We start from the raw sequence: 25,513 nt of genomic DNA on the forward strand, positions 1-25,513 counted from the left end.
GCACCGACTCCTCCCCACCCCCCCATCCCCCCACCTCCAGCCCCCTCAGACGCCTCTGTCTGTCTGGCCTCTGGCCCTCGTCTGTCTGCCCGCTCCAGGTTGGCTGCGCAACCCAACCCCGCTGGGGTGGCTGCGGTCGCCGTAGCGGCGCGGCCCCGACCCAGGGGCTCCCGGTGAGACGAAAATCATGAATGAAATGGATGCGGTGCTCCTCCGCCCCCGCCCTCCGGGTCCAGGCAGCCTCGGCGTAGGGGCGGGGCCTACCGGGACTCCGCGCACAGTTGCCGGGGGACGCCGGAGAGGGGATCGGAGGTTATAGGGGGGAGGGGATCTGTTGGTCCTCCCCTACTCGCCACCCCCCCCCCCCGGGCCCTGGGTCCTGACGGAGCGTCCCCACCCCCTACCCCACCAGCCCGGAGAGCCCTACGCAATTCCCCGCGAGCGGCGCAAGCCCGGCCCGGAGGCGGGGCGGAGCGGGGCTGGGAGAGGCGACTCGACCCGGCGACTGCGCCGGAGACTCTGCAGCTGAAGCGCATTCGGTGGGGCGGTCGGGCGAGGGAGCGCAAGACTGAGACCGGGACGGAAGGACGGACCGACGGACGGACGCCCCCGCACACGCAGACGCACGGAGCTGGACCCGGCCCCCGTCTCACACACACACGCACACACACGGGGACACACGCACACTCGTGCGCGCACAGCCCCCCGCCAGGCTGCCTGCCCGCTCCCCGGCATCCGGAGCCAGCTCTCGGCCGGTAAGTGCGGCGCCTCCGTGGGCGCCTTTGTGTGCGTAGCCCGCGGGCGGAGGGTGCGGGGGACCCTCCGTGGGCCGGCCGCGAAACGGAGACTTCCTCCAGCCCTCAGGACCCAAGACCCAGAGCCCGCCCCCGCCACGCCCCCCCGTAGGGCTCCCGACGCCCCCAGCCTGGGGGCGGGGGCTGCCCCCGGCAGGGGAGTGGGCTTGGCGCTGGCCTGCGGGGCGGCAGCGGCCGGATCTCCCCACGAAGCTGTTGCGCGATTTCGGGGAGGGATCTGGAGGGTGGTCCCGGTCCAGCCTTTGCGGCCGGCCCGGGCCGGTGCGCAGCTCTGCGCAGCATCACCTCTCCAGAATCTGAGCCCCCAGAGGGAGGGTGGAAACCCGAGCTAGTCACCCGGCCGCGGAACCGCAGCTCCCAGCCTTCCCAACGCTCGCTGCGTCTCCCCCGGCCCTTTAGCCACCCCGCGCCCCACCCACTCCCAAAATAAAAAACCCAGTTGCTTCCCCTCCCCCAGCATGTTGCTTCTTTCCCCCTACACCCTCCCGCCCCCACCCACCCCAGACTCCTGCAAAACCAGGGATTGCCCAAACCAGATCCCTTACCAAGCATCGTATAACTGGTCAGAATTGAGGAACCTTGGAAACCCATTTAACCCCTTCATTTTACAGGTTGGGAAACTGAGGCCCGATGAGGCGTCTTGACCAAGGGAGGTCATCAGAGAGCTAGTGACAAAACCTGCGTTAGAATCCGGGGTTCCTAGCTTTCGGATCCATTTTCCTGCTTCCCTAACTAGACCCCCAGGGAAGCCCCAAAGCCCAAATATTCACCTGAGTATGTGATGATGAATCTTTATCATGAATCCCAGCCCTGCCCCCACTTGGAGCTGTAGGTGCCATTCATTTCCTACCATCCTTACTCTGTGTGTGTGTGTGTGTGTGTGTGTGTGTGTGTGTGTGTGTGTGTGTGTGTGTGTGTGTGTGACAGATGGACAAACAGAAATTGGCCTTTAATTTGCCTCATTCCTATTTCGCAAGCACTTAGGTTTGGGATTTCATTTTGGGGAAAATGGAGCCACTCTCGACCAGAGATCCCATTCCAGAGCGTTAGTCCTGGGCTTTCCAGGACTCACTGAATCTCTGTGGGACCAGGTGATGTAATGTTCAAGGATTCATCCCTTTCCCAGACGTGGGCCTGATTGCATACCTCCCAGTCAGTCTGCCTTCTCCATTCAGAGCCCAGACTTTCACCATTCCTTTAAGGAGGTCCCCAAGCTCCTTGGCCACTTAGTTCTCTTTGGTGTTTGTTAAATGCAGTCTCTTGGTTTGGCTGACAAAGCTACTGGAAGGGAAGATTGAGTTACAGCTCCTCTAGGTTCAGATGATATTTTAACACAAGCGTCCTCAAGGGCAGCTGGGTGTCCTCAGAGCAGCTCTGGGTGCTGTATGCTGAGAGGGTGCCCTGGAGACGGGTTAAGGGAGTATAAGTGAAGGGCTGAAGTCTAGAACATTGGAGGAGACTGTGGCTGGGAGTTGGCAAGGACACTGTTCAGCCTCTAGGGACCTGATGTTTGGTCTCAAGAGCTTTCTTCCCAGAGCCAGCAGAGTGGCCAGGTGTCAGTGACTCCAAGGACCACCACTAGCATTATAGTCCAGGTGCCACATGGATGGAACTGCCCTCTTGGAGGCACCATCACACACACTTCCTAAGGATAATGGCCCCCAGGCTACTGGCCTGAAAGGGGATTCCATCCCGGAAGTTCCAGGATGAGGCTCCTCTTCCGCTGCAGTGCAGTTCAGTAAATGTTCATTAGCTCTGTGCATCTCAGTGTTTCCATCAGAAAACTAAGACCATAAAATAGGAATATTTCAGGGTATATTTCAGGTCATCCCAATTATCAAAGGGAAGTAAGAGAGGGGAAAGAGAAGAGAGCTTATTTATATAAGTCCTATGGATCTGGTTTCCTCTCTTTCTACCCTGTGAGGAAATAATTCCTGACTTGAAGGGATAATGTAGGTTGGGTGACTGGAACATAGAAAAGCTCAGGAACCGTAGCTATTAAAGCCATTTCAGACCCCAGCTATATGGAAGCACCCTCCATCCACTTCTCCCTTCTTCCGATACATAATTTTAGACTCTGTTTCTTTTTCCCTTACAACTATCCCTCCCTCAATGACCTAGTCCTGGATTTAGTATTCAGACAGTAGAAGGGAAGTACTTTTGTTTATCTCTTATTTTTGTTTCACAACATGGGCAAATTATCATTTAATCTTTATACAGGATCAAACCTTTCATACACTTATGCTTCCTCTTCATAATACACTCATAATATCAATAAAGCTAGCAATCCCATTTTGTTGGTAGGGAGGGAGACAGACCTTAAAAGGGTCACTGCCAGAGATCCAGGCCTCTGGCTGAAATGATGTGATTCCAGAGTCTGAAAGGGTTATTTTCTCTATCATATCATCTGTCCTTTCTGCCTCTCATATGTAAGTCTCTAAAGTAGAGGTCATACAGACATGGAAAGAGTTGAGATGAAGGGGGGATTTTCTTCTGGAAGATCAGGGTGCATTCTTGGAGAAAGTAGGTGGCCCCTGAGCTAGGCAGGGTTGACTTGTACCTTAGAAAACAGGTAATGTGTTTCCAAGAAGCGGAAGTGGTCTGAGCAGAGGGCAGTCAGATGTGGGCGCTTGGAGGATATGTATAGAAACTAAGAAGAGGTTCATTCACAAGGGGACAAACAGAATAAAAACAGGAAGGAAGACCAGGTAGAAAGGTGGAGGAGGTTGTTAAGAGCATGATGCCAAGCTAAAGTGTTGACCTTTAGTTCCTGAGTATGGAAGAGATGTGATCAAGCATGGCATTAGGAAATAACTCTAGGTGGGTTAGTGGGGAAGAGCCTACTAGCAGAAAGCCTGGGTAAGAAACCGTGGCAGTGATCTAGATAACACCTGGGAGGTGAGTGTAAGAATGGGTTAAAAAGGGGAATTCTCATTGTTACCAAATCTGTCTGCTGATTGGGTGTGAGTGCTACAGGGAGGGAGGAAGTGATGGCAAAGCAAAGAGATTGAATAGCTGAAGCTGCCATTCACAAAAAGAGCCCAGAACGCTTAGGAAGGGACCCTGGATCTGACAGACATGACAGGAAACCATGATGACTCCTGCTGTAAAGCTGACTCAGCTAGCACCCCATGTTGTCAAGAGTCAGTTCATTCGTTTATTCTCTAATCATATATCAACGTCATAACTTCCAGGTTGTTGTAGGCTCTGGGGGAAAAAAAAAGATGAACTTCCTGCCTAAGCTCTGCCAGGAGAGACAGAAAAAAAAAAATCTAAGCAAAGATAAACTATTTCAGGTGATTGGCAATGCTCTGGAGAAGAATAAAGGATTTGAGGAAGGAAGGGTAACTGGGAACAAGGATGAAGGAAGAGATTTTCCTTAAAGAGGATTGCTTTTGAGAAAGTGATATTTAAACAAAGGACCTGAATGAAGCGAGAAGACCTGAAAATATTACTACGAAGAGACCACAGCTATAAAGGCTCTGGGGGAAAGACTAGTTGTATATTCTCAAGGAACCTCTAGTGTGGCTGTAAGAGACAGGCAAAGAAGAAAAATGCTGAAGGAAAGAGCATGGACGAGGCGCAGGGCAATCAAGGAGCTACTTTTAGGCCTGGGGTATGAGAAATTGCATGGTATCAGTAAGTTTAAGGGAGCCTGAGTCCTATTCTTGTTTTCTTGGTGCCTAGCAAGACAACCTTGACCCTACACCGTATCTCATTAAATATTTATTGAAAAAATGAATATTGGAAATAACTGTATACATGACTTCAAATATTATAAGAATCAGTGAAGGTAATACAGTATAAGGGATATAATATGATCACAATGGTAAAGCTTAAAGAACTTGAATTCCAAGCCAGGTACCAGTGGTTTATAACTATAATCCTAGCTTTTTAGGAACTGAGACCTGAGGATCAGGTTCAAAGGCAGCCTAAGCAGAAAAGTCCCTGAGATTCTTATCTCTAGTCAACTACAAAAAGCTAGTAGTGAGACTATAGCCCAGAGTCTAGTCTAGCCTTGACCAAAAATAACCCTGTGAAATAGCCCTGAGATCAAGTCTGAGTAGTGACATACATTCCCCCCCCTTCTCTTTCTCTCTCACAGGAACCTAAATTCCTGAATTGTCATTCAACTATGAAAATTTGAGTGAAAGCTGCATATTTTGTTCTGCATGGCCTGATACTCTAAACACTGTTACAGAGTAAGGCTAAATAATAAAACATACCTGGAGTGAGGGTAAAATAATTAAAATGCTCATGAGTCTCCCTTCATCCTCTTCCGACCCCAAATCACATCCTTCTGGTTTTATTTCATATTTTTCTTGTTTAGCTCTTGTACTCTCCATCATTTTTCTTGCAGACATTTTTAGAGAAACTCATTCCTTGCACAAAGGCCCAGATTCTTAGGATAAAGCATCATCACCTCCAATAAATTGACTGATTCCCCAGAGTGCAGAGAGGGCAGTGGGAAGAGCAAAATTATGTAGAGGCACTTACTTAATGGTTTCACAGAATCTACAAGTAGAAATGGCAAAGCTCCAGAAGGTAGCTAGTCACGTAGAGTAATTAGCTGCCTTAATTAAATTGCACAAGGAACGTGTGAACATTGAGAATTACTTAGGGCCCTATACCATAGATGTAACTAGAAAAGACCCATGGGACAATGATGCTGCCCATGTGCACTGACACAGTTGTAAGTTCCTGGGTTCTAGTCCTTGTCTGCAGGTATGGCGATGATCTGGTGTATGTGGGGCAGGCAGGAGTTCCTGCTGTGGAGACCAGATGCTCCCTACAGCAGAAAGACCACATGTTAGATTGGACATCATAATGGGAGAGTGGATGTGTGGTTTCAGAAACGTAGGCTCTGGGCCTCCTGCTCCAGGTTCCATCATCATCTCAAAACTGCCACCGTGGTCATCCTGCAGGAGAAGAAAAGCAAAAACAAAGAAAACCACACTTTTTGTTTTTGAGTAATAGTCACACTAAAAGGCTCTTCCTTGCCACAAACTAAGAAATGATGGAAAATAAGATTTTTATTAACACAGTCTTGAAAGGAGAATGTGGGTCTGCAAAGCTCAGGAGAGCTGAGGGAGGCCTTTCTCTCTGAGCTTGCAACGCCTCAGTCCTGGGAACCCCTGGAATAAACATGACTCAAGATTGCATAGCTGGCTTGAGAAGGGATCTTCATGAACTGCTCATAGAGTTTGCATCTGTGCAGCATCAGCATCCTGGTCTTCATTCGTAGGCCAGTGTGGGAGATAATATGCTCAGAGCCTTATCTCCTAGATACTGTGGTGACAAAATACTCTAAATGGCCCTTCCTTTGGGTGGTCAGGTAATTGCTTAGTTATTTGAGAGACATATCAAGACTCAATACATCTACTATGTTGCTGTTTTGGTTTTGGTTTTGGTTTTTTAATTTTAATTTTTGAGACAAAGTCTCACAGGGTACCCCAGGCTGGTCTAGAATGTGTTGTCTTTTTGTCTCCATTTCCCAGTGCTGGGATTGTAGGTATGTACCACCACACCCAGCAACATAATTTTTGGGTTTTGGGTTGGGGTTTTTTTGTTGTTGTTTCTTTTTTCAAGTTTGTGCTCTAACCAAGAACCTCATACATACTAAGCAATCCACCACACGTATGGAGGAATATCCCCAGTCCTCAGTATATCTTTTTGAAGAGTTGATATGAATTGCCCTCTTTTCCTATCTTAACTTTTTTCTCTGTCTTATCTCTCTACACTGCTATACTCCACTCAAGAAAGATTTATGCATGTCGGTGATGGAAGTATTATTGCAAAGCAAATCATGTATAATTATTTGCCTAAGAGTAGTGCTCAGCCTAAAAAAAGATAACTGTGAAAATAATACAATCATACTCCACACTAGAGAACAAATGTGAAATTAACAGGACATATTGCAGTATTGTTTTTCCAAGTATCAGTGTTTTGCATAGTTGAAATCAGTCCATGGGTCATTTTATAACCTGCATTTTCACATTTACATAATTTTTTTCATTCCTGTGTGGCCATCTTCTTCTCAATGTTTTCCTCAGAACTTGATCATTTATTTTTTGTTAAACGTAGTCAGTAGTGAACATCTCCGCATGTGTTTCCACCTCAGAGGTTCAAGGCAGCTCATTAGAGCGTCCTCAAATGCATATGGCAGAATCAGGGGTGGGTAAAGGAAGGGAAAGGGAAAGAAAGTGTCACTCATAAAAAGATGCAGATGGATTTCATGGATGCAAACAATGTGGCTTCATAGGTAACACACACACACACACACACACACACACACACACACACACACACACACACACACACAAGCTGGAACCTGGAAAAAGTGGAGGGGGCCGCCAATATCATGAACAGTGGCCCAGAATGCATTACAAGTATCTGCTTAGTCCCCTGCTTTCAATTCTAGCAGTGGGATTGCTAGATCATATGGTATTCTATGTTTAACTGTGGGGTGCTTTTTTACAAAAAGAGAGAGGGAAGGGGGGATTTGTATTTGTCCAGCATGAAAAGGACCTCCAAGTGCAGTCTTAGAAGGGAAGGGTCCGGGAAGAAACCATTCATTAAGAAGTAATCATAATAAATTTGTGTGAGCTCTGTATGACCTTGGAAGTAACAGAAAAGAAAGAAGGAATAGAATACAAATGAAGCCAACCTCCATTTCTGAAGAATTACTGTGGGTGGAGAAGAAAGCTCTCAGGAGAGTTCCTGGTGGGTGGAATTCATTCATGCATGCAAGTATTTACTGCATTGGGCTTCATGGTGGACACAGGAGCCTCAGCAGTCAACTGGCCCGGGAAGACCGTGGCCCTTGAGGAGTTTTGGACTTGTGGGGAGTCACGAAGGGAAAACACTGAGAAGCAACCTAACCTAGAAACGGTCTCCTCAATGCATGCTGTGGTAGTAAATGGTAGACTTCTACCTTTTACCTAATCTTTGGAACGTTTCAGGGAAGAGGATTTCTATAATCTTCTGTTTACTGCAATAGAATCAGAGACCTTTCTTAAACTTGCCAGGAATATGCAGAGAATTTAGTGGGCAGAGCCAGCGATCAGATAGATGTAAGCAGTCACAATGTTCAAGGGAGGGACAAAAGAACATGATACAGTCATTTGCCCAGGGCAAGGGTCAGAGAAGGCTTCCTGAAGGAAGAGTTCAGGTGAACATTTTAGCATACTTTTGCTGTGTTCTTCTTTGCCCAGGAATTCCAAAAATGATTTCCTGCAGCAATGGAAACTAGACTTGGAGGGAGACTACCCTACTATCTCTATCATCCCGAGTGCTCATTCAAGACACAGGGAGGCCGGAATGAGATGCTTCCTTTTTCCTCTGACCTCTACCTCTGCCCCTTCCTGAGCCATGTACTTCTAGCCTCTGTGGTATCTGTGGTACCTTAGAGGCTCTTCCTAGGACTGAATTAAACCTGGTATTGGCAGTGAAGCACTTGCGTCCACTTGCTATGGACATCATGCCTGGACCTTATGGGCTTCCATCACTATAAAAACAGTTCTACACAGGGGCAAAGCCACTTTCTTGCTGCTCTTTTAGTGCCTATAAGGCTCTCCATGAACTGCAACAGTGTTTTCCCATCAAGGTTCTACTGATCTTTAGAGTCTTCTGCTAGGACCCTGGTCCAACCTCCTATCTATTGGTCATCTTGACAACTAAAAACCCACATCATTTTAAGGTCTAGTTTTTGAGCAGTAACGTATATAGGTATTCAGTGGTCCACCCAAAGGAAGGGCCATTTACAGTATTTTGCCCCCACAGTACCTAGGAGATAAGGCTCGAAGCATTTTACCTCCCATTGCCCATTCTTGAGCTCTGTATCAATGGAATTGTGCCATATGTGGCCTTTGGTGTTAGAAAGGAGCTGTTGATGTCCATCTGTGTGGCTGCACTTGCAGAGCACATAATAGAGACAGGGGCGAGGATTTCTAAATGTCAAATGTCAAATATGGCAGTACCTGCTTCGTTTCCTTTGTGGAGGATGACCTGTGTGTTAAGGCACAGAGCCTCTGCCACATGTCAGGAGTGCACCAAGGTGCTCCCTTCTTCAGCTCCACCATGTCCTTTCTCTTCTCCAGCACTTGGCTCATGCAGAGTGCTTGGAATGTCCTCCCCACTGCCCCGCTTGTCCTTCTTGTGTCTTTCTTGCAGCTTCCTAGATGTTCCCATTATGCCCTCTCACACACACACAGTGTGTGACACTGTGACACACACTGTCAGTTTGCACTTCCCACATGTCTGCTTCTAGTCACTGGACTGCAGACTGGTAAGATGCAGAAACTGAATCCCAGCTATGTATCCCACCGGCTCAATGGAAACCCTAACAGAGAAACTGGGTGGCAGTGACTAATACAGGTATTAGTCCGCTCAGATCAGGAGGCTGAGATCTGAGGATCAAGGTTCCAAGCCAACCAGAGCAGAAAAGTTTCTGAGACTTATCTCCAATTAACCACCAGAAGTATAACAGTGTCTCAAATTGTAGAGAGCCAGTCTTGAGTGGAAAAGCTTCACAGCAGTTCTCAAGCCCTGATTTAAAGTCCCAGTACCAGCACAAAGATAAAGGGGGGAAAACAGAGGAGAAAGAGGAAGGAGGGAGGGAGGGAGGGAGGGAGGGAGGGAGGGAGGGAGAGAGAGAGAGAGAGAGAGAGAGAGAGAGAGAGAGAGAGAGAGAGAGAGAGAGAGAGAGAGCGCAAGCGAGAGTGCCGTAGATAAGATTATAGAAGGCATGGTTAAATTTTAGAGTGCCAAGCTGTGAGCAAGATTTTTTTTTTTGCCAGTCCTGGGCCTTGAACCCAGGGCCTGAGCACTGTCCTTGGGCTTTCTCAAGGCTACTGCTCTACCACTTGAGTCACAGCACCACTTCCGGCTTTTCTATGTATGTGGTACCAAGGAATCGAATCCTGGTCTTCGTGCAGGCTAGGCGAGCACTCATACCACTAAGCCAAACTCCCAGCCTGTGAACAAGATTATAGCAGGTTTTTGCCCCAAGATTATCTCAAAGATCAGCTGATTTTAAATAACTAGGCACAATGATATGAAACTAAAAAATATGTAAAGACTATGCAATATATATCCCAAGACCACTTCCTGAAGTTGATAAAAAAAAAAGGAAACAAAATATGTCCAGACCATGAGTATGGCCTACTAGTAGAGTACTTGCCTATCATGCACGAAGCCTTGGGTTCAGTTCCTTGGTACCACATACACAGAAAAAGCCAGAAGCAGTACTGTAGCTCAAATGGTAGAGCACTAGCTTTGAGAAAGCTCAAGGACAGTGCCCAGACCCTGAGTTCAAGCCCCAGGACTGGCAAAAAATGAAAAGTCCCAACTGAGCATGGTGGCTCATGCCTTTAATCCAATCTTAGCTATTCAGAAGGCTGAGATCTGAGGATCGCAGTTCAAAGCCAGCCCCAGCACTAAAAAGTATGAGACTCTTCTCTTCAATTAATCACCAGAAAACCAGAATTGGTACTGTGGCTCAAGGAGTAGGGCAGTAGCCTCAGTAGCCTTGAGCTGAAGAGCTCAGGGACAACTCCCAGGCCCATAGTACAAGTCCCACAACTGACCAAAAAAAAAAAAGTCCAATCTTGAACTGCAGATGAAACACGGTGGCTGACAGTGAAGAGGGAGCCTCCAGCCCTTCCCCTAGACCTGGAATCCATCAGTACAAAGCAGTACAGCTCAGGAAGCCAAAGGAGGGATTCCAGAGTCAATCAGGGAAGGCTGATTAGAGGAGAAAATTTCCAAGATTTTCAAAAAGGAGTTTATGTTGAGCTGGGGACTTACATAATAGGAAATAATCCATAGCAAGCCTTGAAGTATGATATCCTATTGTGACCCTTGTACTGAATTTCACACGGCTACCCTTTGCTAATCTTTCACCATTTTCCACTCAGTTCTTACTTATTTTTTCTCCCAAGTAGTTTCTCCTTCCCAACTCACTTCAAATCTAAGCGTATAGGAAACAACTGGATGCCCAGAGCCCTGTCTTCCATGTTTCTTTCTCTGTGCTAATATGGAGAATACAAGAGGTCTATTCCTTGCCCCACATCAGCCTGAGCATCAGACATATGCCAAAGTTATAGACGGGAAAACCATAGAGCAGCTGTGACTCATCTCCAGTTCCTACAAAAGCAGAGTGGGGAAAATATCAGCAGAGGAGAGGTCAGCATATAGTATATTGAATGGAGATTTCCAGGGAGAAGCATGAGCTGACACAGGCCTTAGAAGAAAGAGCAGGAATCCACAGCTCAGAGGAGTCCTATCTAAGCCTGAGGACCAGGGAAGACAATGACTGAGAAGTAGGAGAGAGCAGAATGGAGAATAGGCCGATTTCATTGTGGAAGATTTGGGGAATTCAGTTCTTTTCCTCACCTTTCTGGAGGGTTCTGTGTCTGAGTGGGGGAACCTGGAAACAGCCCAGAGCTCTTCAGAGAGGAGCAGCATATTTGAGCTAGGAGTCCCTTCTTCTCCTCTAGCTCTTCGCTGTTCTCATTAGCACCAGCAACCCCTGGGAGACCCTGAGGAAATAGGAAGCAGACCTTTATAGCTGATGGCACTGCCTGCTACAAAGAGCAAAAACATCTCTTTGCTAGGAGGACTGGGAGGGAGAACAGTAATGAGGCTTTGAACTGGGTCAGCAGGAATAGTGAAGAGAATGGCTGCCTCAGGACTACCTAGAATTTCCTATTCACATCACTCCTTCCCCATCTGCACCAAACCCTGGAGAGCTCTGTTACAGGGCAGGCAAGGTAAGACTCAGAAGGGTTTAAACCTTGGCCCAGGGTGCCCCTGGGGAAGAAGACAGCAGAATGTAGGATTTCAAGTCTATGCTTCTGAATCCTTCCTCCTCTTCCTCATCCTCCTCATCCTCCTTTTTCTCCTCCTTCTCCTTCTCCTCATCCTCTTTTCCCTCCTCCTCCTTTGTGAAACACAATGGTTAAGGTGTCCAACCTCAGAATCCATCTATCATAATTAGAGAGTCAACCCATGCCTGTGGTTCTCTGCTGAGAGTAGCCTATAGAGCCAGGACTCTAGCTATCCCAAGCACAAAGCAATAAGAGAAGCCACCATCCTTGGTTCAGGGCCAGGCTCCATCCTGTCTTCTCCATCAGCCACCATAACAGGACAAGAATGACCACTACTTCACTCTCATGTTAGATCCTAAACCCTCTAAGTAGCTTTTAGCTCTCACAAGATGGAATAATGTCTTCTTCATGAGCTTATCACAGGATCGAAAGAAATAAGATATTGAGAAGCAGGTGATACATATAGGCTTATATTTGTTACATTTTAATTAAAGTGGACCTTGACTCCTGGTGCCTTCTGAATTTTTTTCCTCTAGCTCACACTCTTTTATGGGGGGAAAAAAAGCCCCAAATCCAGTTGAGCTGTCCAGACCTGGCCTATTCTAACCTAGTTCTGAATCGGTGTGTCTGACTTCATCAAATCCTAGCACGTCTTCCTGTCTATGCAACCACAGCTAAGTCAGACCCATCACCAAAAGGCTAGTCAGAGGCCAGAGATACTAGAACCACAGTAGGTATGGTAGAAGCTAGAGGTCCCCAGCTGCAGATGAGAGCAGACTTAGCTCTGGATCTAAGCTTTCCCTTTTATGAGTGTACCTGAACCCTATGAGAATGAACTGCATGAGCAGGAAAATGGGCAGCAGACCCCGAATGAACTATCACAGATGATCCAAAGCAAAGCACAAGGCATCACAGGCAGTCCAGGCCAAGGAGAAGCATCAAAGAAGTCTCAGAGAGTAATCAGAATCAGGTAGATACCAAAAGGCAGACCAACACAAAATAGTGTGTAGTCAGGGTATAACCAACACAAGTGAAGTCCAAATTCAAGTTCCAGGAGGGTAGCTCTTATCTGCTCTATCTTATAAGAGCACGTAAGACCTCAATCCTAGAAGGCAGGGCATAAGGAAGAAAGCCAGATGCTGACTTTATACCAGTGTCTGAGCACAACAAGCTGTGCTGAGACTTGAGTTAAAACTCTTACCAGCAGTACTGTGGGCTGACCACTTATACAGTATGGGTAGTACTCTGTGTTCTTCAAAAGCATTCGGGTTTACTTATCACAGAAGTGATATAAGTTAGATATTACTGATGGTCCATTCTATACATGAGGAAACAGAGGCACAGAAAAACTGAGCAAAATTCCTGATCTCTAAGACTGTAGTGGTATAACCCTTTACGTACTTTTCGTGATAGAAGCATTTACACCATGAATATTTGCTACAAATTGGGGTGCTTTATTTTTGCACTCACTATCAACACTACCTATTTCATCCAGAATCCCCATAGACACCTCATCTGTCGGGAGAAAAGGGCTATGTGAATTGAAAGTGACAAAAATAATATCAACATACATTGTTTTTTGGTTTTTGTTTGCACTTTTAAGGGATTTTGTTTTATTTTGTTTTAGTGGGGGGAGGGTTGGTGCTGATCCTGAGGCTTGAACTCAGGGCCTGGGCCCTGTCCTTGAGCTTCTCTGTGCTCAGAGCTAGCCCTTGATCACTTGAGCTCCAGCAGCACTTCCAGATTTTTCTGACTAGTTTATTAGGGATAACAGTCTCGCAGGGCTCAGTGGCTCACACCAGCTCAGGAATAGTGCCTAGGCCCAGAGTTCAAGCCTACAACTGACAAAAAAAAAAAGTCTTGTGGACTTTCTTGCCCAGGCTGGCTTTGAACTCGATCCTCAGATCTCAACCTCCTAAGTAGCTAGGATTACAGGTATGGGCCACCAGCGCCTCCAATGGCATATAAGAGTTCCCTTTTTCTTTTTGCATCCTCCCCTGCATTTGTTCTTGTTTTTGTTTTCTTTTCTTTTTTGCCAATCCTGGCTTTCCCAAGGCTAGAACTCTACCACTTGAACTACAGCACCACTTTCAGCTTTTTCTATGTATGTAGTACCAAGGAATCAAACCAGGGGTCTTCATGCATGCTAGGCAAGCACTCTACCATTAAGCCAAACTCCCAGCCCTTGTTTTTGTTTTAATAGTAGTCATTCTGACAAGAGTGAGATGGAATCTCTCTGGTAGCTAAAGATGTTGAACATTTTTCCATGTATTTAGTTGCCATGAACAGAATTCAACAAGTAGTGTTTTTAGGAGCATACGAGGCCCCATTCTAAACATTTTAAATCCTATATAAAAACTTTGTGTGAGCTGGGCACCGTGGCTCTTGCCTGTAATCCTAGTTACTCAGGAAACTGAGATCAGAGGATCTCGGTTCGAAGCCAGACAGGGCACTAAAGAACCTGAGACTCTAATCTCCAATTAATCACTAGAAAACATGAAGTGTGGCTGCTGTAGCTCCTGTGATAGGGTGGTAGCCTGGAGCTGAAGAGCTCAGGGACAGTGCCCAGGCCCAGAGTTCAAGCCTCATGACAAAAACAAAAACAAACAAACAAAAAAAAACTTTGAGTGAGAATCAAAGTTAATCTTCATAGCAAGCCTCAGAGTATGTACACCATTATCTTCTTTCCCAGAGGAAGACACTGAGATCCAGGAAAATCAGGTATGTTGGCCAGGATTAAGAAACTAGTGGCATTTGTCCTGGTGTATTATCATGCAGTCCAATGCAGTCCAAAATCCTACACATTCATTACTTTTATGATGCTTTTAATTAGCCATTTCTAAAAGTCCAAACTGTAGCCCATTTTTCATTTACTTTAAAAAATAGTTTTGTTTTGTTTTGTTTTGCTTTTAACATATTCCTGGTACCAGAAAGAAATTAGGCAAGATACAGGTACTGATGGCTCATGCCTGTAATCTTAGCTATTCAGGAAGCTAAGATGTGAGGATCACAGTTCAAAGCCAGCCTTTGAAAAGGGGCAGGAGAGTCTGTGAGACTCTTATCTCCAACTGAACTGAAAGCAGAAAAGGAAGCACCCAACTTTTCCTGGGGAGGAATTGGGAAGGGTTCTACTGAGAAAACAACACTTGAACAAGTTTTTAAAGGGAATATGGAAGTTTTCTAGGCAGAGCTAGAAAAGGGGGGAATGTCTCAGTGAAAAGTACATTCCAAGATACTATAGACAGGAGCAAGAGTCTAACTAAAAAGAAATACCAGAACCCCCTACAGAAGGTGTGATCACACCTCCACATTTGTGATTGCCTGTTTTCTCTTTGCAAATTAAACTGTACACCTGGGGAGGGGGGACATGAGTAAAGAGAGAGAACAGAACAGAATGTTTGCAGAATCTTCAGGAACACAGTGTTCGTCCATGTGACCTTTGAACCCTAAAATTCTCCAGTTGTCATCTGGGCTTTTCTGCCTGCCACACAGTTTATACTCACAATAGGTCTACCTACAGTATCAAGTACCACTAAACACAGCCTCCATCAATAGTTGGTTCTGGCTTGATCTACCCACTACCCTTGGCATGTCAGCCTTTACCCAGGCTCCGCAGCATGGACCGTACCCTGGCTTCCCTGGTGCTGTGAGCGCCCTCTACTGGACCACTGCCACTCCACCATCTGTCTCCTTTAACCTTGACAGGCGCAGATTTGAAGCCTGACCTGGTTTTGTTGTTGTTGTTTAAGTGGGAAGGTGGGCCTTAGAGGTGGCTGGCTATTTATTTGCCCCCTCCCATTTTCATTTAGGGCAACTGAGATTCAGATCAGGATAAATGAATGACCCAAACTTACAGGGAAATCTGTGACCACGGTAGCTCAAGGCTGGTGAATGCAGCCCTATTTGACAGAACACAAATGCCACCATCACACATTCCCCACATAGCCTCTCCAAGGCTGGTTCCTGGGATAAGGAAAAGCCTAAGATCATGTCCAGACAGGACATCCATCATTTTGCTCCTGGAGGGGCACAACAGGAAGCTACCTCAGGGCCCTGATGGAGATGAGCCTGCAAATCTCCATCTTCAGCATAGTCCCAGAGAATCACTTCACCCCCAAGCTTCATATGGAGAATGTACACTGTGTTTCTGTCTGAAGAGGAAGGATTGTAGTGGTCTAGAAATTGGAGAAGAAAAGCTAAGAATATGGTCAATAAGAAACAAGTTTGTAGTAGTATCTCTGTAACCCCAGGAAAATTACTTCCCTTCTAATATCTACTTTCCATTAGGAAAATGCAGCTGATCAGATGTTCTTTCCAGGGCTGTTATAAGACCTATGTAAAACCTTTGGAATAGCACCTGGCACATGTGACAAGGCATCAGTAGAGATAGATGCTCTCCCTGGTGTTAATACTGTTTGTCCTTGCCATGCTCTTCATCAAGCAGGGCTGTGGAAGGTGGTGGCCAGAGACCAGTTCTGTCCTTTCCTACCTCCTTCTTCCCCCTGACCACCTCCTCCTATTCCTTCTCATCAGAAGAGAATGGATTTTTCAAAGTAGGAGTAGCTCCCCCCAGGAAAAGACTGGAAGGGTCTGAGAATTTGAGCTGTAACCCAATAAGTTTCCTGACCTTCCAACCCAAATAAATGTCTTCCTGTGTTCCTTACATAAAAGAAGGCTGAACTCAGCACTCTCCCGCTCTCCTGGAGTAGGAAATTCAATCTCAGACGTTTCTGGAGTACCCTTCTTACCTGCTACTATAACCATACCAAGGATACTTTAAGGAAGCCATACTGGAGAGCTGAGATATTCCACTTGCAGCTTCTCCAGAGTCTGCTGCCTCTGTGCCTTGGGTGAATGTACCTTTGTGGAACCCAGAAGTCCCAGATAATAAGATTTGGCCTTCCTTTCACACACACACACACACACACACGCACACACGCATGCATGCACACAGGCACGCACACAACAGAACTGACCAGCTCTTCACCTTCCTTGACCCCAGATGGCCAACATCTCAGCTAAGAGCTCCAGCTTCCACAGGACACAGAACCACTTGGGGAACTTGGCCTCAGGAAACCATACCTCCCTGGAGTTAGCTAGAGTCTGTCTGCTCAGCCTCTCTGGAAAAGAGGAGGGAGAAGGAAGGTAAGAAGGGAAACAATACAAAGAAGCATCTCAGTCAGTTGTCCCGTCCTGGGCTGCATTACCTCTCTATATTTGCCTTGTAAGCCTGAGGTTCTTTCCATTCCTGAGTGTGCCCTGCCTTCTCCCAAATCCCGGTCTGTCACCTGCCCTCCCTCTGCCTAAACACACGCCCCCATCCTACACCCCTCCTTTCAATCCCACTCCTGTGCCTCTCATGCAGGGCCTCTTAGGTACTCCCAGGGCAACCTGCACATATCCCATTTGACTATCTTCTCTTTTCCATGAGGTCCTTGCATCTTCCATGAGGTGCTTTTATTTCATTGTGTTCCTCGAGCCTCAAGTGTAATCTGCACACAGTAGGTTGTTTAGTAAACACACGTTGAACAAATGAATGGGCTAGTTCCTAAATCAGATTCTCCTGGAAGATGCAAAGTTGTGTTGTCTGAGCCCTTTAGAGCATTGGGCCTATCTAGTACCCTTCTTGAGTCACTGTTATGTTCATTTCCCCTACTCTCCAACAGGACAGAGATAAAATCAAAGCCATTCATCAAGTCACATCCTAACCAGAGAACACTCAGACCCTGTGTTTGGGATCGGGAACACTTCAAGTTTGCAGTCTTCTCAGACATGGGCACAGATGGCTGGACAGTGGACAGCTGGGCCAGGAGGGGAGGCAGCTTGGCAGGACAGAAATAGCAATGGACTAGGCATTGGGAGTCCTGGGCGTAGATCCTGCCTGTTCCCCGAGTTTTCTGCACATATCGGTCTGGGTGCTTTGGCTGCCAGCAACAGAAACTGATTGGGTAACCTTGGCAGCAGAAATGTTTATTAGAGGCCTTGGATGTATGACAGAAATGATGAGTGATCAAGCTCTGGTTTGGGGGTGGGGGTCCTCCTTGTGTTAAGGAACAGACAGACTCTAGGTATAAAGTAAGAAGTAACTCCCAATATGAAATGAGAATTTTGTGGGCTACCTATAAACAACTGCTCACACACTGAGACTTGAGGGAAGTTATATTTTTTCTGTGCCTCAGTTTCTTCATCTGGATGTTCTGGAAAAATGACCTCTCTCCTACATTCACATTTACAGTTTGCTTTTTGCTGAGGAAACGTCCTGACTCGGCCCCCAGATGGCACCTTTCCCCACCTGGACACCTTGGGAATGAAGTTTGAGGGAGCTAGGTGAGTGATGTGAGTCTCTGCAGCCTGCTTATCCAGGGGGAGGGGGCAAGCCTTCTCCACCTGCAACACATACGCAGATGTGCATAAGGCAGTCAGCCTGGTCATTTCTTCTCCATGAAACCTGCATATGTTCTGTCTCTGAAGCTGAGCATACTGGGGGAAAAAATCTGGGCAGCACTCTGAACCTGTTTTTGGCTATGTCCTGTCCATCTTCTATATGTTGGAAAGCTCCTAGTTGGAGTCTTCCCTCTCAGACTGCAAAACCGACAACCCTGAGACTCTAGCCACTGCCCTACATTTGACCATCAATATGTTTTCTGATAGGCTCAGATCCTGTGCTATGCTCTGGAGATGTAAGAACGATGAAAGGAGAGGGGGGGGGATGGAAGACTTTACAGGTGCATACACAGCTCATTATAGCAGCAGAACAAAATAAGTATGTGGAAAAGCTAAGATGAGAAAGTTTGGTCCTTCTCTGGTGATTAGGGAGTGCTCAATGAAAGAGGTGAGATCTAAGAAAAACTGTGGGAGAAGAATAAAATTTGGCAAAAATTCAGAAAGAATATATTTTTCAAGCTGAGGAACTGTATGAACCAAAAGGAATGAACGTGGACGTGGACGTGGACGAATGTGACTCAGCAACAGAGCTGTGTAGTGTGATCAGCGCTTTAGCCAAGTTAGAAGAACTCTGACAAGGAAGGATGCTTTCAGAGTGCTCCACAGACTCAGAGAGGACAAGGTAAAGGCCGTAACTTCCTAAGCTGGCTCAGCCTTACCACCAGGAACCTTAGCTTCAGTGCCGCAGCTCTTCTCTGTTCTTCACCCACTCTGGACCCAAACTGACACTTCTCTGCTCATATCTTCTGCACCAACCCTGTCACCTTTCTCTGTAGAAGTCCTGGTAAAAGCTAATGCTCCCTCTAAGATGCCTCCTAACAACACCTACACCCATCCTACCTCCAAGAGATGAGTAGTAGGCCCTTCCCAAAAATAGGCCTTCGCCTCACACTCCACAGCAGCTACTGTGTCTCCCCAACCAGCCATGAGCTCTTGGAAGCTGGGTGGTCCCGGCTGTCTCGGGCTCCCAGCATTGGTGAGTAACTGTAATACCAGATGCAAATGAGTCACTAGAGGTAAAGCTACAACGACCCTAAAGAGGACTCAGGCCCAAGACAAAGAATTGCCCAGAATCAAGTTTGTAGAAGCACAATGTTAACGTGGAGTTTCAGTCATAGACTTTGCTAGAGACTAGACCCATCTGTTTCTCTCTCTCACTGACCTGCCTACTTCCGGTTAGTGCCACTGTTCTATGTATGCCTCACTCTTAGCATCCGCGCTGCTCAAGAGGTTCTTTCCCATTGCAACCCATTACCTACCTGGGATTATCCTGTAAAAACCAGCTGCTCACCTACCAGACAACTTCTATACCCCTGCTCACCAGGACTGAGTGGGGCCATCCCCGTGTATATATCTATTAAAGGAGTTATCATGGTTCCATCATATTTGCAGGTCTGCCTCTTCCGTAGGGAACAGGAGAAAGGAGCCTTGCTTGCTAACATTGTATTCCTGGGACAGCTCTGGTTTTTGGTCTGAAAAGGCTGGTTGAATCAATCCCATCATCTCTGGGGCTTTCTGAGTCTAAGAGTAGCAGCAGGGAGCCAGCAAGTCTCTGCCTGTTGACACAGGCCAGTGTGCAGCTCCTGTTGCCCGGATTGGAGGAGGAGGAGGGAGAATGAGCCTACAGAAATCCATTACAAGCAGCTGTTTCTGCTCCTGGCAGGCAGGGAGGAGGGCAAGGCCCAGAGACTAGCTTCTTCATCCAACGTAAATGTGCCATGGCCTTGGGAATCTAGTTAAGTCCTCTCCCAAACCGCTTGAACATACAGCTTTGGTCTGGGGTGCCTGTCGTTGTTCAAGGACAAGGCAGAGCAGTGGCTCTTGCTCCATTTTCTTCTGTAGTTGGGAGGTGCTACTCTTTCTGCTTTTTGATTATGAAATTAGTCATTTTCTAGGAAGCTTATTTATAGAGTCCGCTGCACGAATGCAGCACTGAGCTATTCTGAACTCGGCGGGAGGCCTGGGAGGCTTACGGTGTGAAAGCAGGTGTGAGTCATGCATGGGTCCCCTTCCAGAGGTATCTGAGTTCCTTGGTTACCTTTCTCCTTCCTGGCATGGCCACCTTCATAGAATGCCCTCCACTTGAGATGACCAGTAGGATCCAGAAAACAAGCTCAGGATTGAGAAGCTGGGTGTAGGAGATCTAGACTTTTAAGTCCTGTGGCCACCACCTCAGAATACAGCCTAGCGCAAGCCAGTTTCCCATTCTCTCCCTCCATTTCCTCCTCTATGAAATGAGAGGACTTCCAAACCCATGATTCTTTGACTATTCTGGACAGCAGCTACGGAGGTGGGTTCCAAACTTAACAAAGAACTACCAGCAAGTAGCACAGATGATGGTTATGTTTGAGGTTCCTGCTGTATTTTTCCCCTTTTCAAGAATATCAGGGCAGCATCCATTTCCTCCCCAAGTTTTCATTTGTTGAATCCTTATTCTGTGCCAGACCCTGTGCGAGACTCTGAAGAGAGAATGATAAATAAAATGGGAATGGTGGTCCCTGTCCTTTTGTAGCCTGCTGCCTAATGGCTTGATGTCAATCAAGTAACATTATAAAATAAAATGGAATTGCCACGGTGTCAAGCCTGATGAGGAAAAACTGCTGGGAAGCAGAGTTGGAGACACCATAGATGAAGCATATGGAAAGGAAAGAACCTGTCCAGCATGGATGAATGGGTGAGAGGGGTGAGGGATGTAAGTAAAGAAAAAGAGCAGAAAGGTGGATTCAGTAGACCAACAGGTTTTACTTGAAAAGAAAACCTGCGAAGGGCAACGAAGTCCCTTTCAGCTGGTCTAAAGACCAGGGACAAGTGAGGTCCCTTTTTTCAGGCAGAAAAGTGAAATCAGGCAGGGAAGAGGTCAGGGGAAGTTTGTTCCACATGGGATTTGGGGCAGGGTGGGAACAGGGGAAGGGGCTGTTTGTGCAAAGATGATGTTGGGGTGCAAGGGCCATCTTATCTTGAGTCACAGGATAGGGGTTTTTAACAGCATCTATGGTCAGCAAATGTATCAACAGCCAGTATAGGCTTGGGTCACAGGTTATCTCTTTTAAAGCTGCAGGGTGTGTTAGGGGAGGGGAGAAGAGAAGGGGAGATGACTCAGCAAGGTGGGCATCAAGGATGTGACTGTCAAGGGGGACATGGGATAAAGTTGGAAACAAAGATAAGATAAAGTCATAGAAATGAATGAGACTAGATCATACAAAATCACATAGCCCAGATCACTCAGGACACATAGTCCTCTAATGAACTCTATATGAAAGGATTTTCATCTTTAAGTACAACAGGATGTCATGAAAGTATTTCTTCAAAGAACATTAGGTGATGAATTTGAAGGCTAAGGAATTAATTCTAGTTTAAACCTGCTTCCTCCAGTGTTCAGGTTGTGAACTATACAACCTATATCAGCCATCTGCACTGGACCACCTGGAAACTGTTTTAGGGGCCAATATAACCTAGCCTGCTCACCCTTAGTTATTTAAATTTAGGCAGATTTAAACAGTCCCCAACAACAGTGAGAGAGGCTAGATTGCAGGACAAGAGGAAAGAGAGTCATCTGACTTCCTGGTCTAATGGCAGGTATTGTGCTAGTGCATTTGTGATAAAGGATTTGGGGGTGCCAGTTTCAGAAAGCACGGCCCACTGGCTTTGCTAAGATGGGAGGGGGAAGAGGGGGCATCTCACAGTTTTGAGGTACGTGCTGCCCACTGGAGGCTCCACTGGGGAAGGAATAGGCTTTTCTGTGGCCCTAGCAGCAGAGGTCTGCAGCTCTTCTTATGACCATGATTCAGCATTTAACAGCCCAATACCAGGCCTCCAGTGTGTATTGTAAATGCATAAAGGCACAGATCCAGGCAGGATCCAGCCTGGCTTTTGTGGTCAGTCAAGGGCATTGGAGCAAGCATCTGCTCTCAGGTTATTGCCAGGGAAAGGGACCAGACACCTGTATGCTGCATGGTTGCCCTCAAGGTATGTCAGCTTCCTAGGGTTCTTGATTCTAGAACCCTTCTCTAAAATACCCTGATGGACTAGAAAGACGGGTTTTCTATGTTGAGCACTGGTGACCCATATCCCCAGATACTCAGGAGGCTGAGATCTGAGGATCCCAGTTCTAAGCCAGCTCCTAACAGGCTCTTATCTCCAATTAACCAGCAAAAAGCTCAATGTGAAGGTGTGGCTCAAGAGGCTATTCTTGAGTTAAAAAGCCAAGGGACAGCATGAAGCCCTGAGTTAAAGCCCTAGTACTGACCCAGAAGGGAGGGGGTGGGAATCTAGGGAACATTTAGAAGATGCAAAATAAGTTTATTACTCATGCTTCTAGCTATTTCTGAAAGTGAGTTCTTCATGCCACTTTCCACTGCCTGGACAACTTAGGAAGCTAGACATACAACTGTGCACTACCCAGACCCCTCTTCTTGTGTACTCATGATTCAGAACTACAGGAATGAGCAGGTAGAACAGCACAGTAGTAAGAGCAGAAGCCTAGAGTCCTAGAGAATAATTTCTAACTCAGCTCTAGCCAAATGAGTCGTGTGATCCTGAGCACATTGTTTAACCTCTCTGTGGCTGTTCAGTAATTCCTGTTGAGGAATCCCTGGTGAGGACATAGTTGGGTAAAGTTTGTAAAGCACTTTGCACACCATACTCCCTCCTTCCATGGTAGGAAGGATGGTGATTATGATAATTCTACATGGAAGACACCTCCTCCGATCACTGAAGCCTGGCCCTGGGAAGGTTGGACTTCTCCTGAGGCTCCCCTAATAAGATGGGGGTTACTCTAAGACAGTACAGAACTGGGCTTTTGTTATCCCTCAGCGTCTGATCCCAGCTCAACAGCATCATCTTGTGTTTTTCCTCCTATTGCAGGAGTGAGAGAGAGGCCAACGCAGCTAATGACTCCAAGGAAGGGCCCCTGGACATGTGCTGCAGTGAGAAGCTGCCGGGTGAGTCTCCCCAGTACCCAGAGGCCCCAGAACTCTGACTGGAGGGATGGTGCCAGTTGACCCAGGACTGAAGTGAAGCCTGGCTAGCTTTACACTTGCTATCCAAGGTCTCCGTATACATGAGGACTTTCCTTTCTAACCCCTAGTGTCCTGTTATCATTTGGAACTGCTCTAGCAGCATCTCCCGGGAGGAAGAGCACCCCAGGGTCTTCTGGGAAGTGGCAAGGTTGCTCAAAGCTGAGAGGAATATGCTGCTGACCAGTGATTGGTTAGGCAGACTTCAAAAGGGTAGAAGAGAAAACATAAACCAGCTGGGTGTGGTCGAAGTGAAGAATGGGAAGGTATGGGATAGGATATCAAAATAGCCGCCAGCCATGAACTTGCTAATGCTGTCCAAGTGAGCACAGCTGTAGGAGGTGGGCTGGCTAGACCCCTCTGATCATGGTCACTAGAGACATGACCAGTACACTCCTGCCCACAGGGTGGCAGCATGATACTACAGGAGCCCACATAAACAAGTCATTATGCAAGCCTTTGGGAGCAATGAAGGGAAAAGGGGCAGGGAGAGTTTCCATGAATGGACTTTATTCTCTTTTTATCCATGTTTTTATCTTTGTATTTTTCACTGGCAAGTATCCATTGTAGCAATATTAGAAACAACGACAAGTGGAAAGGAAAGTGAAGAAAAATCACCTAATCCTGTAACGCAGCATACATTTTCGTGTCACCTCCCAAATGTTTCAAAATATATCATCTTTTGAAGTCCCAACTCTGTAGCTTGTCAGAAACCTCATGATAGACTCTCCATGTGAATAAATGTCTCTCTTCAATAGATAAACATTGAAAACAACTACGTAAGACTCTGAAGCCATGTCTCTTCAAAATAAGCAATCATTTCATTCACCCAACCCTGGTGTCTCACCTCCCTACGAAGCTCCTCGGGTATGCTGAGTGAGTCTATTGGTGCAGTCTGGGCACCACTGATCTCTGTAGATAACCCACTGGTGAGGTTGAGGACAGCCAGATCTCCCAGGAGGAGTCATTGTGAAGACCAAAACAGCTAGCTCAATGGAAAGAATTCTCTGAATGAACGTGAGAGCTATCTGAATATCCACAAGGCTGTTATATGTTGGGGGGGGGGGGGTCAAGCAGCAGATCCATTCTAGCTATCTTAGGATGATGATGTAAACCCAGTACACAAAAATGAACGAGCAGCCTGTGGGCCCACGGAGACAGAACTTACTTTCTGACTCTCAAAAGTAGGCTAGTCATAGAACTAATGATTCCACAGGATGAAAATGAGTGTTCCATCACTGGCCACTGGCAGCATTCAAGTATTAGGAAGAAAGGCACTGGAAAGGAAATTTCCACAGTGGGCGGGAGGTCTAGATGACATCAAAATCCCGTTCAACTATTAAACAGTTCTGTGATTCAGATATGAGTCATAGAATTTGGAGATGATTCTATCATCAGAGATGGCCCCACTAGCTAAGAAAAAAAAATGCACTGAAAGTAGGACACAATGTATAGGAGTCCAGAGAGAGTGTGGCAGGTTGGGAGTGGGGGGCGGTGGCAGGGTTTAAGGGTAGCATTTGAGTTTGGCTGTTATGTTTGCAGACTATGTGTTTAACCTTGAAAGATCTTCAGTCCTTCTGTAAATGCAAATAACAACAACATGAATATTCATCCTCACAAAAGCCCTTGCAGAGTAAATAAGTCTCGTTCATTCAATGAATACTGTTGTGTGTTTGCGTCAGTACTAGGACTTAAACTCTCACTCTCCCTTGGCTCTTTTGTTCAGAGCTGTGGCTCTACCACTTGAGCTACACCTGCATTTCCTACTAATTAGTTGGAAAGAATCTCACAAACTCTTCTACCCAGGATAAGCTTTGAACCACAATCCTTAGATCTCAGCTAGGATCACAATGGGGAGCCACCGGCACCCAGTTTTACTCAACAAATACCTTGTTGAACACCTATGTCTCAGGAATGCTACTGAGTGTTAGAGTAGATTAAACAAACGCAGTGTCTGCCTTAGTGAAGGCTATGGATAAGTTCTGCTTTGAGCCACTGCTTGAAAATGGGAAGAAACCACACAGATAGCTTACAGTATGAGGCACAGTATGTTTAATTCTAACTCTCTCTCTAACAAACAATGTAGAATGGAAAAGGAACATTAGTCATCTCCATTGAAGCTGGCACATTGCCTGCCTTATGCAACACCCAGGAAGTTGGTATCATTTACTGCCCCCATCCGACAGATGAGAGGATTGAGGCCTAGACAGGTCAGGCTGTATCTGCTCAAGGTTATTTACTGGTGTTTGACAGAGGAAAGATTCAGTCTATCTAGCCTTCAGAGCTATGTCAGGACTAATAATACCCTGCTTTACTTGCACTGTCCCAGTGGAATGAGTATCATCTTCTGTCACCCTGTGAACTGAAGCAGAGTGAAGGTATTTTCATCTCCAGGAGATGGGAAGACTTA

At 46.6% G+C, this 25,513-nt stretch overlaps 1 protein-coding gene across 4 annotated transcripts in view; it reads left to right on the plus strand.

Moving 5' to 3' along the window:
- The first annotated feature begins 364 nt into the window (after window positions 1-364).
- Ptpn5 (protein tyrosine phosphatase non-receptor type 5) overlaps window positions 365-25,513 on the plus strand; it is a 55,117-nt gene continuing 29,968 nt past the window's right edge. For 2 of the 4 annotated variants that reach the window (XM_090348012.1, XM_090348015.1), the window contains exons 1-3: window positions 365-755; window positions 17,880-17,971; window positions 22,952-23,028. In XM_090348012.1, coding sequence (XP_090204138.1) covers window positions 17,952-17,971; window positions 22,952-23,028 — 97 coding nt within the window. In that variant the 5' untranslated portion in view covers window positions 365-755; window positions 17,880-17,951. Of the gene's footprint in view, window positions 756-16,646; window positions 16,790-17,879; window positions 17,972-22,951; window positions 23,029-25,513 lie in introns of all 4 variants that reach the window. The other 2 variants (XM_090348013.1, XM_090348014.1) reach the window with 2 other exon arrangements.

This window comes from Megascapheus bottae, chromosome 16 (genome assembly GCF_031878675.1).
Source record: "Megascapheus bottae isolate mThoBot1 chromosome 16, mThoBot2.hap1, whole genome shotgun sequence".
NCBI classification, from domain to species: domain Eukaryota; kingdom Metazoa; phylum Chordata; class Mammalia; order Rodentia; family Geomyidae; genus Megascapheus; species Megascapheus bottae.